We start from the raw sequence: 17,858 nt of genomic DNA, 5'->3' as shown, positions 1-17,858 counted from the left end.
AGCTCAATAATAATCCCCTAACTCTCATGACGGTGTTGATAATATTTATTAATATTTTATATATGGAAAGGAAGTGAAATGTACAGCTGGTTATGGGAGTTACGACGGTAGTCACGTGTCTGAGTACAAAATAAAGATTTAATTCCTCCAGTCGACTTAAACGTTTATCTGCTTGAATACGTTGTAATTTTAAATAATAACTAATGTGCATTAGAGTGAACGTATGAACTCAAACAGACGGTTTATCTGCAAAACTTGTTCTTCACCGATCTGCTATAACATTATGACCACATGTGGGTGTAGTATTAAGTATTCAATAATTGACAATAGGGATGTCATTTGGATTGGTGGTCATTATGATTAGGCTCATCGGTGTGTAAAGTATATGGTTATTTGTTCATTTAAGTCATGTAAAGAGTTTTTTTTAAAAGCACAACTGGACCAATGTCTTTGACTTTAGATGATATCAATAATGCATTGATCAATATCATGTTGATACCGTTGAGTTGTTTTCACTCTTGCACAAACTCAATGACACTTTTATGTTCCATCACGTTCCAATTTGCATTATTTCATTGAATAAACAGCAGAAAAAGCCTCAAGATCTTCGTTCATTTTTTCTTATGAAAGTGTGTTGCTTTTGACTATTTTGAACATTTTAACCACAAATCTCATTGTACACAACGTTTTTGAAAATACTTAAACGACTGGTCATATTTTTACTTTTCATCTGAACAACTAATAGGATGAAAATATGTTTGTTTTTTTTCCCCCAGAGTTTAAAAGAGGAACAAGTAGAATGATTGGCCAATTTTTTATCTCAGTGTGTGAAGGGTGGGGGTGAACATACTTGCTGAAAAAAGGGAAGAGCAAAAGTGAGGACTAGTATTCTAGAAGCAACAAATCTGGTCACAGCTGCGTGGACAGACAAACTGTCGTCCATGTTAAAAGAAAAAATGATTATTCTCTTCTGGATTCATCTGCTCATTTCTATGGGAGGCAACGTTGGCGCTAAAGGTAGGATCCCTTTTTTCTATTAGCCTCTCTTGTATTGCTATTAAGCGTCAGTGTTTTAACAGCTTAAAAAAAAAAGGAGGTTAATAGAAACTTTGATAGACTTTTGAGTGAGGCACTCAAAAGGATCTTTCATTAGAGTTTACAGAAGAAATATGTAATATATAGGAAATGATCAGTGAGTGTGTAAAATACCAACATAGTAACACGTATTAATCAAATAATCAATTTATAAAAACAAACTATTGAATATATTTTTAAACTATGTGTATTTATACCATGTAAAAAACATACCAGTATTAACATAAAAAAATATATATTTTAAATAAACAATTTATAAATTAAAAAAGATGCATGAAAGTGTGATATAAATGTGAGAATGTGTTCTTCTCAAAAACAGATGATTAAATGTGATAATGTTTTTGTACAACTTTTCCCCCTTTTTGTGTTTTGTTAAACAGAGGTGTGTTACCGCGACAACTACTGTGTCACGTTGAATGAAGGTGAAATAACTGCAGAAGAAGGACTCTGCTTGGTGATTCCTTGCTCCTTCACGACATCGAGCTCATTCACCCCTCAGTACATACTTTGGTACAAATGTTCAAATAAAGGACTTTGTACTCAAACATCAAAACTAATCTACACCAACAAGAAAGACACAACCGTTGAAGACGAATTTCAAGGACGAGTGTCCATGTTGGAGCCTGATATGAGTCGACGGAACTGCAGCATCATCATCAATGACCTCTTACAGTCAGATTCTGGATCATACCTGCTCAGGGTTGAAGGAAGTTTAAAAGGACAAACAACTGGTTACAGCTACACAATGAAACAAGGAATTTCCGTCAAAGGTACGACCACTTTCATTAACCATTTCTAATCACACGTGCACGATCACTTGAGAAAATGTTTTTGAGAAATGGCGGTTTGTCAGAGACGGTAGTTTCATTCATTTACCATCATGGCTGAAGTAGAGACAGTACATTCTGAACTATCGAAAAATTAAAACTGGATCCAGCCTTTCTCTTATTTTAAAAATAAATGAACATTAAGACTGGAGACACTTCAGTTTTCAAAGAAGTTTTATAATCTTCTAACAGAAGGGGGCGCCCAAAACAAGCGGTGAACCAGAGCAGATGAGTCTCCCCATTTTAAGAATGTTTCCAGATAATAATCATAAACATTACTCTCAACCCAGTACTGCGTCAAAAACCAACTCTGAAGGTTCCTTCACTGAAAGAGAGTCGGCTGGAAACATTGACCTGCACTGCTCCTGGACTCTGCTCCGGATCTGAGCCCATCATCAGCTGGAATTGGAAGGACAAGCAGAAGCGTCAAAGCAACATCGGAGGAAACGTCACTGTTCACGCAAATTTTTCTCTTGGATCTTTCATGAAACAGTACAGCTCAACGCTGACGTTCAACTCTACACCGGAGCACCACAACAGCACAATCACCTGCACTGTCAAATTTAAAAACACCACCACGTCTAAGGATAAGACCCTGAAAGTTCAGTGTAAGCATGTCTCTCTTCTCACTCTCATTTCTGTCGTTGATTTGATGAATGATGGAGGTCGATGTTAAAGTGGAGTTACAGTCATAATTATTTTAACAGATACATATTATTTTAGTTTAACTCTTTCCCCAAGAAAATCTGGACAAAATTCTCCGCAATTCTGATCCCTTCAGATGAGACTCAAGCTTGTTTAGTTTTTTCCACGTATACTTGCAGATGTAAAGAGACCAGTCATTGTGGGAAACTCAGACGTCATGAATGGAAGTTCTCTAAGTCTGAGCTGCAGTTGTGAGAGTTTTCCTGAATCTCTTGTCACGATGATGAAGAAAGAACTTAATCAGACTGATAACAAAACCACACATCATGTTTTTATACCGAACATGACGGCAGAAGATTCCGGACACTACATCTGTAACGTTCGATATAAGATGAAAACACTGAAAACACACGTGGATGTGACTGTGACTTGTTTGAACCATGTTTTCTGATCCTATTCAATCGTTTGAAAATAATATGTTTCTAACCTTTTTTTTCTCCTTTTTTAGTGTTTGCTGGGATCTTGAACGGGTCATGTGAACGACATGCAGGAGTTCTCACTTGTGTCTGCGGCAGTCGTGGACGTCCCTTACCCTCCATCTCCTGGCCACTGCTGACCAACCACAGTGACTATACCGTCAACACCAACGTATCAGAAGATGGAATCATGAGCAGCATCAGTGTGAGAGATGATCACAGTGTGAACGTCCAGTGTGTTGTCGGCCACAACGACAGAGAAACAAAACAGGAACTTCTCGTTCGCAACGTTATCTCTAACCGTGAGAGTAAGTGTCTTGTCTTCAAAGTACCGGGAACACTCTTACATTTCATGATTCTTATCTTGACCACAGGCCAGTGGAAAAAGTTTCTGACAACTGAAATCGTGACTGCATTTTCGGTGGGGGGCATTTCATCTGTATTCGTTTTTGGTTTGGTCCTGTGTTGCGTCAGGTACCTTTTGATGTGTTGCTAGTTTACAGTTGTTGGTCATTCAGAATAATAATAACACAATTTCTTCTCAGAAACAAACAGAAGTCAGGAAAGCATGACGAGTCAGTGGAGATGGTAAGTTTTCTTTCAAATCTGTTTGAAAAAAACCAACATCACACAAACCCTTAAGCCATTCATCGTGATAAAAATCGACTATCCACAAATAAGCGATTGACCTGATAAATCAATAGATTGCACTATTTGCTCAAAAATGACAGATTTCGTTAATATAGTTGCTCAAAAGGCAAAGGTTATTCATCCAAGAGCGCTTCATGAAGCGTCATCAACCCATCACTAAGAGATATCCAGTAATTATTTAACTTTAACTGTCATAATGACGGCATTAATCTGACTTCATGAAAATCCGTAAAAAAAATATCAATGAGAGGGAAGCCTTGAGTCAAATGCTTGCCTGAAATGTTATGCGGATTTCCAATCATGCTATAAACGTTAACTCTAAAGGTATAAACGAGGTTGGGCAATTACAGTGGTATGAACAAGTTTGGGCACCCCTGTACAGTTTCATGATTTTCCTTTATAAATCATTGGTTGTTTGGATGAAAAATTCCAGTTAAATATATTTTATAGGAGACAAACACAGTGATATTTGAGAAGTGAAATAAAGTTTATATGATTTACAGAAAGTGTGCAAGAATTATTTAAACAAAATTAGGTATGTGCATAAATGTAGGCATCACAAAAGAAAAATTACTCAATATTTTGTGCATCCTCCTTCAGAAATAACAGCCTCTAAACGCTTCCTATAGCTTCCAATTAGGGTCTGGATTCTTGTGGAAGGTATTTTGGACTATTCTTCTTTACAGATCCTCTCCAGTTCAGTCAGGTTTGATGGTTTCCGAGCATGGACCGCCCGCTTTAAATCACACCATAAATTTTCAATAATATTCAGGTCTGGGGACTGAGATGGCCATTCCAGAACGTTATACTTGTTCCTCTGCATGAACGCCTTAGTGGATTTTGAGAAGTGTTTAGGATCGTTGTCTTGTTGAAAGATCCAGCCCCGTGCTCCAGAATCTGCTGATATTGAGAGGAATCCATGCGCCCCTCATCTTTTACAAGATTCCCCGTCCCTGCACTGGCCACACAGCCCCCCAAATTTTACTGTAGGCAGCAAGTTCTTTTCTTGGAATGCTGGGTTATTTTTCCGCCATGCATAACGCCCCTGGTTATGCCCAAATAACTCTATTTTAGTTTCATCAGTCCACAGCACCTTATTCCAAAATGAAGCTGGCTTGTCCAAATGTGCTTTAGCATACCTCAAGCGACCCTGTTTGTGGCGTGTGCAGAGAAAAGGCTTTTTCCGCATTACTCTTCCATAAAGCATCTCCTTGTGTAAAGTGCGCTGAATAGTTGAACGATGCACAGTGACACCATCTGCAGCAAGTTGATGTTGCAGGTCTTTGGAGATGGTCTGTGGGTTGACTGTGACTGTTCTCACCATCCTGCGCCTCTTTTTATCTGAGATTTTCCTTGGTCTCCCACTCCAGGCCTTAACTAGAACTGTGCCTGTGGTCTTCCATTTCCTCACAATGTTCCTCACAGTTGAAACTTAGAGCTTAAATCTCTGAGATAGCTTTCTATATCCTTCCCCTAAACCTTGATGTTGAACAATCATTGTTTTCAGGTCATTTGAGAGTTGTTTCGAGGCTCCCATGTTGCCACTCTTCAGAGAAGATGCAAAGAGGAGAAACACTTACAATTGGCCTCCTTAAATACCAATTCTCATGATTGGACTCACCTGTGTATGGAGGTCAAGGGTCACTGAGGTTACTAAACCAATTTTGAGTTCCATGGTTGAGTTTCTCAGCAGCATCCAAAGGTAGGAAGTGCTTGATTTTTGAGATGTTACGAAGGTGGAAGTAGACGGTCCGTGAGATTTGTTTTATGTGTGAGTCAAATGATGAGTCATCGTCAAAGCAGACACCCATGCTGTTTCTCAAATCGCATACTTGCGTACTCAAAGTTAGTATTTATAGTGCGTAAGTGCGTCTCAATTATTAGTATGTGAAATTTAGTGCGGCATGCACACTTAATTCTCGTACTAAAACGCCAACAAAACTGAGTATGGTTCGATGGACACTATCTACCATAAATGGCTACCATCTTAGTGATGTAAACGGAAGTTACGTCATATAAAAATGCATATATATGCATATACTTACAGGATATTTGCATCTGCATTTTCAGCCAACAGTAGAAGGATGACACGTCTTCGGTGCTGATACCAGCTTCTATATCACGCGAATATTTCGATTCTCATATTTTTTCTTTATTTCTTTTTCCAAACTTGCAAAACGTGCTGCAAGCAGGTGTCGGCGATAGCGTTCCAACAACTGGTTGCAACCATCGTTAAATAGTAGTAGAAGAAGAAGCTGTCGCGTCATTTCCTGTTGCGTAGCGGCAGTGTGTGATTGAGACATACTATCTGTTGAGAATTTGCGTACTAGTTAGTACGTACACTATCCTGATCCATACTAACTTCTAGTATACTAAGAGAAGTATGCAATTTGAGACACAGCACCAGATTCTTTACAGTGGTGCTAGTAGCAGGAGAAAGTCCATTTTGTAAAGCTAGATCATTAGTTAACGATTGTCTGAGATGTTGTGGGTCAACTAGTAGAACCTCACTTTTGTCCAGAGTTCAGTAAGAGGATTTTTTTAGTCATCCAGGACTTGATATCTGTAATTTGTGTTAGCTGATTTAATTCATCTGGCTTCATTGACGAGTAGAGTTGGGTGTCAGTGAAAGTTTATAGAGTGTCTTCTGATCAAGTCCCCTAGTGGACCAAGAACGTAACCCTGTGGGACACCGTGGCCGACCTTAGTGTTCACCGCTTTTAGAGGAATCTGCCGCTTCTATACAGTTCAAGGTCCAGTGTGAAGAACCTGACAATTTGAAATTCTCCGCAGGAAAATGTCGCCGACAGGTCGGCGGACGTTGACCAGAACACAGCCATGTTGGAGCCGATACCTCGAGAAGCTGACGCGTCCTACTCCACCATCAACTTCTTCCATCCGAGAGAAAAAACTCCTGCAAAGCCATCGGAGACGACGGAGACAGAATACTCAGAGATCAAGAGAGGAGACATGACGAGCTCGACGGCTGCCAAAATGTCACCAAAAAAATGATCAAGAATACGAAAGTTTATTCCGTGAAAATCCGGATGTGAAGGATGAAGAGGCCGAGAAGGAGACGGCACTATATTACAATTCCAATGAGATCAGACATCCAATTTCTATTTACCAAATTTTCCGGACTATAAGTCACAGTTGTTTTCATAGTTTAGCCAGGGGGTGCGACTTATACTCTGGAGTGACTTATGTGTGAAATTATTAACACATTATTACCGGTATATCATTTCACATGTTATTTTCACTTTAAGCCGCAAGAGGGCGCTCTAGGCCTGTGTTGATAATTTCAGAAGTAACGTAAGCATACCGTACAATTATTCAGCCTGTTGTCGCCTCTATTCTATTTTTTATTTTAAATTGCCTTTCAAGAGGACATGTCTGTTCTTGGTGTTGGATTTTATCAAATAAATTTCCCCCAAAAATGCGACTTATACTCCAGTGCGACTTATATATGTTTTTTCCTTCTTTATGATGCATTTTATGGCTGGTGCGACTTGTACTCCGGAGCGACTTATATTCCGGAAAATACGGTTATATTCCTTGAATGAAATGCTTCTATCTGGGGAGTGGGAGACGACCACAGTCATGAGCTCATCATTGTTTATAGAAGAAAATCAATTACAAAAAGCAAAATTCTTTGTGAAAGTGAAATGGTCATTATTATAACTTTGTTGTCTTGACCTTAATTTGTAAGTATTTTTATTTTTTAGTGTTATTTTTGTTTACTTAAGCGTTTGTGACCCTGGCTCCTGAGAGGTGCTTTTGCATATAAAGCTTACTTAAATACTTATGGTGAGATGTTTAAAACGTTATCTTTTGATGTATTTTTTTTTCTTAATATCTTGACAGGTTTATATGTTTTAAGCTTGAAACCATAGTTTCATATCAGACGGACCATGTGAGCGCAAAAAAATGTTGCCCAAATGTGTAAAATGTTGTTTTTTGAAGGCTCGAAAAAAGGTATAAATCGACTAACGATTTTAACCACTCAAACTTTTAAAAAAAAGGCCAAAAGTCAACGTCTCCGAAATCGTCCAATAATGTCTTTAAACTATAGTTTAATATCAGGCGGATAATGTGAATGCAAATAAATGTTGCCTAAATGTTGTTTTCTGAAGCCTCAAAAAAGGTTGAGATTTCGACATATTTTGACTACAGTACGTTGAAAAAGGGGTGAAAAATCAACGTCTCAGAAATCGGCCAATAATGTCTTTAAACCATAGTTTAATATCATTATCATATCATATCATAATATCATTTAAGGACAGCGTTTCGGATGTTTAAATCCTGGTTAGGTATACGCTCATAGCACTGTCGTGATTTTAAACTACTTTACAACATAGGTTTGCAGTGTTTTAAACACTTAAACTAACATATGTATGTATAAGAAGACCGTTAGTCTTATACAAATTTAGGTACCACAGTTTAAGTTTTAGTTTTAGCGCTTTTGATTTACGCAGCTATTAGCTGGGCTCAGACTTCAGGAGAGATTAGGTGAAATAGAAAAAGAAGGGGCTGTATGGGGGAATCACACAGACACATTAAGAAAATGGATCCCTAGGTCAGTTGAAGGTTGTTTATTTTAGATCATAACCAAGATTTAGCAATTAATCAGCCTCACACGGATGAACCTTAAATTGCGATTAAAACCCTTATAAAAAAAAAACTTTCAGAACATCTAAGTTCGGGTTGATTTAACTTCAAATTTACCTCTAGGTAAGATTACCTGAAGTGGGAGAACCACCTTTGATTTATAGTAAGTAAGTAAGTAAGTAAGTAATTTGTATTTATAAAGCGCTTTTCAAGACCAGGGTCACAAAGCGCTTAAACAATCAAAACAATAATCAATAAAATACTTTAAAGGTCAAGATAATACTGGGAACAACACAGGAGTTCCAGAAATCAAGTAAAAGCCTGAACAAATAAAAATGTCTTGAGATGTTTCTTGAAGGAGTCAGTAGATCCATCAAGTGCACAGAGAGAGGAAGATCGTTCCAAAGCTTAGGAGCAACAGCCTGGAAGGATTTCTCTCCTCTGTTCCTGAACTGTGTGCGTGAAACCATCAGTAGATTCTGATCCACAGTGCGGCTAATAATTAATTAATTGTTATTAATAAACTATCAAACACTTATTCGAATCAATCTCATTAACTGTAGTAACTACTTGTTTGCCGTGATTATATGTTCTTTAATGAGTAAGAAGCTCTTAGATCGACTGTTAATCAAACCAAAATAGAGAAATGGATGATGAATGACGCTGCCATAAAAATCTAAATTGTCGAATACTGAATGTTATTCTACGGACCAGCTTCATGGCACTTGAAATGTCTTACCTCAGTTGGGATGGCTCCGTAAACTTATACAGACGATCATACGTCTACTCGTGTTGGACAAAGAATGAGCTCGAGTCCAGTCTTTGATCTTCGTCATCATCATCCGTCAGCATCTCCAGACGAGGACTCTTTGCTGATCTGAACACTGGTTGGTCCAAATTGCCCATCATCGGTGTAGAACGGAGGAAAAGCTCTGTGTCCAGCTGGCTGTCTGTACCAACACTTCTGCACTTGATGAAGCCTGTGTCGCTGTTCACAATATAAAAGGTGAAATAAATAAATGTCCATTAATACCGATACACATGATGCACTAACACACATCCGATAAACTAACACCTTTTGCAGCATATTTTCACCAACACACCTGATTTAAAGATATTTTTAGTAGTCCATCACGTTCCAATTATATTACATTTAAGTAAAAACAGAGACAGCCTCACGTTTGTCTTCTAGAAGTTCTTTCTAAAATGAGAATTCAGAAGATAAGAATTTGAATTAAATTTCAATGAAAAGTCTCGCTCTCGTATGTCTTCATGTAACACAAAAAAAGAGACATTTACGCATAAATTACTGTCCATAATAAACAAGCGATTATTTGTTACTTAATGATAGAATATCGATTGTAAGTATTGTTTACTGCATAAGTTCAAACCAAAAATACAAAGACAATCTTCCGACATATTTCCAGAGTTTGAAAGAGGAACACGTAGAATGATTGGCCAATTTTTTATCTCAGGGTGTGAAGGGTGGGGGTGAACATACTTGCTGAAAAAAGGGAAGAGCAAAAGTGAGGACTAGTATTCTAGAAGCAACTGATCTGGTCAGAGCTGCATGGACAGACAAACTGTCGTCCATGTTAAAAGAAAAAATGATTATTCTCTTCTGGATTCATCTGCTCATTTCTATGGGAGGCAACGTTGGCGCTAAAGGTAGGATCCCTTTTTTCTATTAGCCTCTGTTGTATTGCTATTAAGCATCAGTGTTTTTACAGCTTAAAAAAAAGAGGAAGTTAATTGAAACTTTGATAGACTTTGGAGCGAGGCACTCAAAAGGATCTTTCATTTTGAGTTTACCGAAGAAATATGTAATATATAGGAAATGATCAGTGAGTGTGTAAAATACCAACATAGTAACACATTAATCAAAATCAATTTATAAAAACAAACTATAGAATATATATAATTAAGTTTAATTAATACTATTTTTAAACTATTTATATGTATACCATTTAAAAAAAATACCAATATTAACATAAAATATTTATATATTTAAAATAAAAAAATTATAAATAAAAAAAGATGCATGAAAGTGTGATATAAATGTGAGAATGTGTTCTTCTCAAAAACAGATGATTAATGTGAAAATGTTTTTTGTACAACTTTTCCCCCTTTTTGTGTTTTGTTAAACAGAGGTGTGTTACCACGACAACTACTGTGTCACGTTGAATGAAGGTAAAATAACTGCAGAAGAAGGACTCTGCTTGGTGATTCCTTGCTCCTTCACGACATCGAGCTCATTCACCCCTCAGTACATACTTTGGTACAAATGTCCAAATAAAGGACTTTGTACTCAAACATCAGAACTAATCTACACCAACAAGAAAGACACAATCATTGAAGACGAATTTCAAGCACGAGTGTCCATGTTGGAGCCTGATATGAGTCGACGGAACTGCAGCATCATCATCAATGACCTCTCACAGTCAGATTCTGGATCATACTGGCTCAGAGTTGAAGGAAGGAACACAGCAGGTGTTACCGGTTACACCTACGCAATGACACAAGACATTTCCATCAAAGGTACGACCGCTTTCATTAATCATTTCTAATCACACGATCACTTGAGAAAATGTTTTTGAGAAATGGCAGTTTGTCGGAGACGGTAGTTTCATTCATTTCCCATCATGGCTGAAGTAGAGACAGTACATTCTGAACTATCGAAAAATTAAAACTGGATCCAGCCTTTCTCTTGTTTTAAAAATAAATGAACATTAAGACTTGAGACGCTTCAGTTTTCAAAGAAGTTTTATAATCTTCTAACAGAAGGGGGCGCCCAAAACAAGCGGTGAACCAGAGCAGATGAGTCTCCCCATTTTAAGAATGTTTCCAGATAATAATCATAAACATTACTCTCAACCCAGCACTGCGTCAAACACCTACTCTGAAGGTTCCTTCACTGAAAGAGAGTCGGCTGGAAACATTGACCTGCACTGCTCCTGGACTCTGCTCCGGATCTGAGCCCATCATCAGCTGGAATTGGAAGGACAAGCAGAAGCGTCAAAGCTACATCGGAGGAAACGTCACTGTTCACGCAAATTTTTCTCTTGGTTCTTTCATGAAACAGTACAGCTCAACGCTGACATTCAACTCTACAGCGGAGCACCACAACAGCACAATCACCTGCACTGTCAAATTTAAAAAGACCACCACGTCTAAGGAAATGATTCTGAAGGTTCAGTGTAAGCATGTCTCTCTTCTCACTCTCATTTCTGTCGTTGATTTAACGAATGATGGAGGTCGACGATAAAGTGGAGTTACAGTTTTTGTCATAATTATTTTAATGGATACGTATTATTTTAGTTTAACTCTGTCCCCAAGAATAATCCAGACAAAATTCTACGCAGTCCTGATCCCTTCAGATGAGACTCAAGCTTGTTTAGTTTTTCTAATTTACCTGCAGATGTAAAGAGACCAGTCATTGTGGGAAACTCAGACGTCATGAATGGAAGTTCTATAAGTCTGAGCTGCAGTTGAGAGAGTTTTCCTGAATCTCTTGTCACAATGATGAAGAAAGAGCTTAATCAGACTGATAACAAAACCACACATCGTGTTTTTATACCGAACGTGACGGCAGAAGATTCCGGACGCTACATCTGTAACGTTGAATATGAGATGAAAACACTGAAAACACACGTGGATGTGACTGTGACTTGAAAACCCTTTTTTTTTTCTTTTTTTAGGGTTTGCTGGGATCTTGAACGGGTCATGTGAACGACATGCAGGAGTTCTCACTTGTGTCTGCGGCAGTCGTGGACGTCCCTTACCCTCCATCTCCTGGCCACTGCTGACCAACCACAGTGACTATACCGTCAACACCAACGTATCAGAAGATGGAATCGTGAGCAGCATCAGTGTGAGAGATGATCACAGTGTGAACGTCCAGTGTGTTGTCGGCCACAACGACAGAGAAACAAAACAGGAACTTCTCGTTCGCAATGTTATCTCTAACCGTGAGAGTAAGTGTCTTGTCTTCAAAGTACCGTGAACACTCTTACATTTCATGATTCTTATCTTGACCAAAGGCCAGTGGAAAAAGTTTCTGACAACTGAAATCGTGGCTGCATTTTCGGTGGGGGGCATTTCATCTGCATTCGTTTTTGGTTTGGTCCTGTGTTGCGTCAGGTACCTTTTGATGTGTTGCTAGTTTACAATTGTTGGTCATTCAGAATAATAATAACACAATTTCTTCTCAGAAACAAACAGAAGTCAGGAAAGCATGACAAGTCAGTCGAGATGGTAAGTTTCTTGGAGTGCTGGGTTATTTTTCCGCCATGCATAACGCCCCTGGTTATGCCCAAATAACTCTATTTTAGTTTCATCAGTCCACAGCACCTTATTCCAAAATGAAGCTGGCTTGTCCAAATGTGCTTTAGCATACCTCAAGCGACCCTGTTTATGGCGTGTGCAGAGAAAAGGCTTTTTAATCTTCCATAAAGCATCTCCTTGTGTAAAGTGCACTGAATAGTTGAACGATGCACAGTGACACCATCTGCAGCAAGTTGATGTTGCAGGTCTTTGGAGCTGGTCTGTGGGTTGACTGTTCTCACCATCCTGCGCCCCTGTTTATCTGAGATTTTCCTTGGTCTGCCACTCCGGGCCTTAACTAGAACTGTGCCTGTGGTGTTCCATTTCCTCACAATGTATCTCACAGTTGAAACTGAGAGCTTAAATCTCTGAGATAGCATTCTATATCCTTCCCCTAAACCTTGATGTTGAACAATCATTGTTTTCAGGTCATTTGAGAGTTGTTTTGAGGCTCCCATGTTGCCACTCTTCAGAGAAGATGCAAAGAGGAGAAACACTTACAATTGGCCTCCTTAAATACCCTTCCTCATGATTGGACTCACCTGTGTATGGAGGTCAAGGGTCACTGAGGTTACTAAACCAATTTTGTGTTCCAATAATTATTGCTAAAGGTAATAAAATCAATAAGATATAAGGGTGCCTAAATTTATGCACATGCTTAATTTTGTTTAAATAATTCTTGCACACGTTCTGTAAATCATATGGATTTGTTTATCCAAACAACCAATGATTTATAAAGGAAAATCATGAAAATGTACATGGGTGCCCAAACTTTTTCATACCACTGTATGGGCCCATACTTTATATGGGGACTGATGTGAGGGGCCATAATGCCGAAAGAAAGAAGGGACATTCAACTTTAATATGAAAGCTTGTATGGAAAAAAACAATAAAAAAACATTGATTCCTAATTTTTCCATCCATCCAACCGGCCGTCCATCAGAAATGTTAATCATTAGTTACTTGACAAACAGGCGATTATAGACATAAAATCTGTGAAATTGCAAGAGTGAAATGATTATGGAGGTCAGCCTCAGCAAAATGAAAGATAATATATCCAACCATCCACACCCACCCATAAATCTATCCATCCAGAAAAGAGGAGAGTATAGAAGAGTCCATGGAAGTTCTGGAGAGAACTCTGGATACTCTGGACACGAGCTGCAGATTCTGAACGAGCTAAAGAGTTCTGAGAGACTTCTCGGAACATCCTGACAGAAGACGGTTACAATAGTCCAGCCTGGAGGTAACAAAAGCATGGATGAGTTTCTCAGCAGCATCCAAAGGCAGGAAGTTCCTGATTTTTGAGATGTTACGAAGGTGGAAGTAGACGGTCCCTGAGATTTGTTTTATGTGCGAGTCAAATGATGAGTCCTCGTCAAAGCAGACACCCATGGTGTTTCTTAAAAAGCATACTTGCGTACTCAAAGTTAGTATTTTTAGTGCGTAAGTGCGTCTCAATTTTTAGTATGCGAAATTTAGTGCGGCATGCACACTTAATTGTCGTACTAAAAAGCCCACAAAACTAAGTATGGTTCGATGGACACTATCTACCATAAATGGCTACCATCTTAGTGATGTAAACGGAAGTTACATCATATAAAAATGCATATATATGCATATACTTACAGGATATTTGCATCTGCATTTTCAGCCAACAGTAGAAGGATGACACGTCTTCGGTGCTGATACCAGCTTCTATATCACGCGAATATTTCGATTCTCATATTTTTTCTTTATTTCTTTTTCCAAACTTGCAAAACGTGCTGCAAGCAGGTGTCGGCGATAGCGTTCAAACAGTTGGTTGCAACCATCGTTAAATAGTAGTAGAAGAAGAAGCTGTCGCGTCATTTACTGTTAGTGCAAACGGCAGTGTTTGATTGAGACATACTATCTGTTGAGAATTTGCATACTAGTTAGTACGTACACTATCCTGATGCATACAAACTTCTAGTATACTAAGAGAAGAATTCAATTTGAGACACATCACCAGATTCTTTACAGTGGTGCTAGTAGCAGGGGCAGGTCCATTTTGTAAAGCTAGATCATTAGTTAACGATTGTCTAAGATGTTGTGGGTCAACTAATAGAACCTCAGTTTTGTCCAGAGTTCAGTAAGAGGAATTTTTAAGTCATCCAGGACTTGATATCTGTAATTTGTGTTAGCTGATTTAATTCATCTGGCTTCATTGACGAGTAGAGTTGGGTGTCAGTGAAAGTTTATAAGAGTGTCTTCTGATCAAGTCCCGTGATCCAAGAACGTAACCCTGTGGGACACCGTGGCTGACCTTAGTGTACACCGCTTTCAGAAGAATCTGCCGCATCTATACAGTTCAAGGTCCTGTGTGAAGAACTGACAATTTGAAATTCTCCGCAGGAAAATGTCGGCGACAGGTCGGCGGACGTTGACCAGAACACAGCCATGTTGGAGCCGATACCTCGAGAAGCTGACGCGTCCTACTCGACCATCAACTTCTTCCACCCGAGAGAAAAAACTCCTGCCAAGCCATCGGAGACGACGGAGACAGAATACTCAGAGATCAAGAGAGGAGACATGACGAGCTCGACGGCTGTCAAAATATCACCAAAAAAATGATCAAGAATACGAAAGTTTATTCAGCAAAAATCCAGATGTGAAGGATGAAGAGGCCGAGAAGGAGACGGCACTATATTCCAATTCCAATGAGATCAGACATCGTCACTAGTCATTTCTATTAACCTTATTTTCCGGACTATAAATCGCAGATTTGTTCATAGTTTAGCCGGGGATGCGACTTATACTCTGGAACGACTTATGTGTGAAATTATTCACATTATTACCGGTTTATCATTTCACATGTTATATTCACTTTAAGCCGCAAGAGGGCGCTCTAGGCCTGTGTTGATAATTTCAGAAGAGGAAGCGCCGCATCTTCTACCTCCGGAGTTAGTTGTTTAAAAGTGAAACCGAGCATGAAGATGTCATTGGATTTTAGTTATTTGGAGTTACACGGATGGTTTGGTAAACTTCTTAGCATGTTATTTATGCTATAGTTATCTGAATAACTCTTAATATGTTATGTTAACATACCAGGCACGTTCTCAGTTGTGTCGTGTAACGTAACATACCGTACAATTATTCAGCCTTTTGTCGCATCTATTCTATTTTTATTTTAAATTGCCTTTCAAGATGACATGTCTGTTCTTGGTGTTGGATTTTATCAAATAAATTTCCCCCAAAAATGCTACTTATACTGCAGTGCGACTTATATATGTTTTTTCCTTCTTTATGATGCATTCTATGGCTGGTGCGACTTGTACTCCGGAGCAACTTAGTCCGGAAAATACGGTTCTATTCCTTGAATGAAATGCTTCTATCTGGGGAGTGGGAGACGACCACAGTCATGAGCTCATCATTGTTTATAGAAGAAAATCAATTACAAAAAGCAAAATTATTTGTGAAAGTGAAATGGTCATTATTCTAACTTTGTTGTCTTGACCTTAATTTGTAAGTATTTTTACCCGAGTGTTATTTTGTTTACTTAAGCGTTTGTGACCCTGGCTCCTGAAAGGTGCTTTTGCATATAAAGCTTACTTAAATACTTGTGGTGACATGTTTAAAACGTTATCTTTTGATGTTTTTTTTTTCTTAATATCTTGACAGGTTTATATGTTTTAAGCTTGAAACCATCAGACGGACCGTGTCAGCTCCAAAAATTGTTGCCACAATCTGTAAAATGTTGTTTTTTGAAGGCTCGAAAAAAGATACAATTCGACTGATTTTAATCAGTCAAACTTTAAAAAATGGGCAAAAATCGACGTGTCCGAAAATGAAAAAAAATGTCGGAATACTTAAGTATGATATCAGATGGACCATGTGAGTGCAAAAAATAGTTGCCCAAATGTGTAAAATGTCGTTTTTTGAAGGCTTGAAAAAATGTATAATTCGACCGATTTTAATGACTCAAACTTTAAAAAATAGCCAAAAATCGAATTATCCGAAAATGGAAAAAAAAAGTCGAATACTTAAGTATGATATCAGACGGACCATGTGAGCGCAAAACATTGTTGCCCAAATGGGAAAATGTTATTTTTGAAGGCTCGAAAAAAGCTATAATTCGACAGATTTTAATCACTCAAATTTTAAAAAATTGCCAAAAATCGACGTGTCCGAAAATGGAAAAAAAGGTCGGAATTATTTCTGAAAGCAAACCAACTTCTTTGGCTTTTGACTCACATTTGTTGAATAATTGGGTGAAGATTGGAATGTCTTCTTGACACACCTTCTTAGTTTCTGTCAAATCCACACTGGCATGTTGGTCAGGGGTTTGTTGGCAGTCAGCCGTTTTGTTTTCCCCTCTAATGACGTTTGTAACCCTTGTAGCCGCTGTTTCTTTATTTCTAAACCATTTGAGTTGTTTTTTTTTACCAATTTATTCAATTCATCCATTTTATCTTGGTTTAGAATCATTTTTTCAAAAATCATTTTTGTTTGAATCCTTATTTACCAGTATGTCTGTAAAATTAAATATGTATGTATTCTATTATAATTGTTACTTAACCAAATCAGCTGAACTCAGAATTGTACGTTTCTTTCTTCTTAACTTTATATATGCTTTAGAGTTTAGAGTTTCCAATGTTTAAATCCTCGTTAGGTATACGCTCGTACCACTGTCGTGATTTTACACTCGTTTAGGCCTAACGAATAAAGTTTGCAGTGTTTTAAACACTTAAACGAACATACGTATGTATAAGAAGACCGTTAGTCTTAAACAAAAGTTTAGGTACCACAGTTTAAGTTTTAGCGCATTTGATTTACGCAGTTATTAGCTGGGCTCAGACTTCAGGAGAGATTAGGTGAAATAGAGTAAGAAGGGGCTGTATGGGGGAATCTCACAGACACATTAAGAAAATGGATCCCTAGGTCAGTTGGAGGTCAGAGGAGAGAGGAGCTGTGAGGGGTATTCGCAGTTTAACTTCAGGAATCTTTGTTTAAAAGTTTTGGTCAGAGCAAATACGCTTGTTCATTTTAGATCATAACCAAAATTTAGCAATTAATCAGCCTCATACAGATGAACCATAAATTGCGATTAAAACCCTCATGAAAAAAAGTTACTTTCAGAACATCTAAGTTCGGGTTAACTTTAAATTTACCTCTAGGTAAGATTACCTGAAGTGGGAGAACCACCTTTGATTTATAGTAAGTAAGTAAGTAATTAATTTTTATTTATATAGCGCTTTTCCAGACCAGGGTC

General features: G+C 38.2%; 3 protein-coding genes across 5 annotated transcripts in view; all 3 read left to right on the top strand.

The window, feature by feature from the left end:
- The window catches only part of LOC148062389 (myeloid cell surface antigen CD33-like), a 40,791-nt gene that overhangs the window by 17,563 nt on the left and 5,370 nt on the right, over nt 1-17,858 (top strand). The gene's annotated exons all lie outside the window — the stretch shown is intronic.
- Nucleotides 905-7,936, top strand: LOC148062392 (sialic acid-binding Ig-like lectin 8). Of its 2 annotated transcripts, none has more exons than XM_087812075.1 (7): nt 905-1,017; nt 1,476-1,865; nt 2,213-2,530; nt 3,076-3,345; nt 3,418-3,517; nt 3,589-3,631; nt 6,488-7,936. In XM_087812075.1, exons 1-7 carry the CDS (start codon nt 942-944, stop codon nt 6,704-6,706), a joined length of 1,416 nt encoding a protein of 471 aa, XP_087668201.1. In that variant the 5' UTR covers nt 905-941; the 3' UTR covers nt 6,707-7,936. The 2 variants fall into 2 exon arrangements, with proteins under 2 accessions (XP_087668201.1, XP_087668199.1); XM_087812073.1 differs by having other exon boundaries at nt 3,076-3,351.
- Nucleotides 9,858-16,109, top strand: LOC148062391 (sialic acid-binding Ig-like lectin 5). 2 transcript variants are annotated; one of them, XM_087812072.1, is made up of 7 exons: nt 9,858-9,970; nt 10,451-10,840; nt 11,182-11,499; nt 12,001-12,270; nt 12,343-12,442; nt 12,514-12,556; nt 15,002-16,109. In XM_087812072.1, exons 1-7 carry the CDS (start codon nt 9,895-9,897, stop codon nt 15,218-15,220), a joined length of 1,416 nt encoding a protein of 471 aa, XP_087668198.1. In that variant the 5' UTR covers nt 9,858-9,894; the 3' UTR covers nt 15,221-16,109. The 2 variants fall into 2 exon arrangements, with proteins under 2 accessions (XP_087668198.1, XP_087668197.1); XM_087812071.1 differs by having other exon boundaries at nt 12,001-12,276.

This window comes from Callionymus lyra, chromosome 17 (genome assembly GCF_982586985.1).
Source record: "Callionymus lyra chromosome 17, fCalLyr1.hap1.1, whole genome shotgun sequence".
Classification (NCBI taxonomy): domain Eukaryota; kingdom Metazoa; phylum Chordata; class Actinopteri; order Syngnathiformes; family Callionymidae; genus Callionymus; species Callionymus lyra.
Note: the sequence above shows the minus strand (reverse complement) of the source record. Positions and strands in the feature narration are given on the sequence as shown.

Bases quoted from the DNA above. Each gene is read 5' to 3' on its own strand.
- LOC148062392 (XM_087812073.1), top strand. From the start codon at position 942: ATGTTAAAAGAAAAAATGATTATTCTCTTCTGGATTCATCTGCTCATT. The intron at 1,866-2,212 runs GTACGACCACTT...CTCTCAACCCAG, and splicing joins ACAAGGAATTTCCGTCAAAG to TACTGCGTCAAAAACCAACT. The intron at 3,518-3,588 runs GTACCTTTTGAT...ATTTCTTCTCAG, and splicing joins TTGGTCCTGTGTTGCGTCAG to AAACAAACAGAAGTCAGGAA.
- LOC148062391 (XM_087812071.1), top strand. From the start codon at position 9,895: ATGTTAAAAGAAAAAATGATTATTCTCTTCTGGATTCATCTGCTCATT. The intron at 10,841-11,181 runs GTACGACCGCTT...CTCTCAACCCAG, and splicing joins ACAAGACATTTCCATCAAAG to CACTGCGTCAAACACCTACT. The intron at 12,557-15,001 runs GTAAGTTTCTTG...AATTCTCCGCAG, and splicing joins ATGACAAGTCAGTCGAGATG to GAAAATGTCGGCGACAGGTC.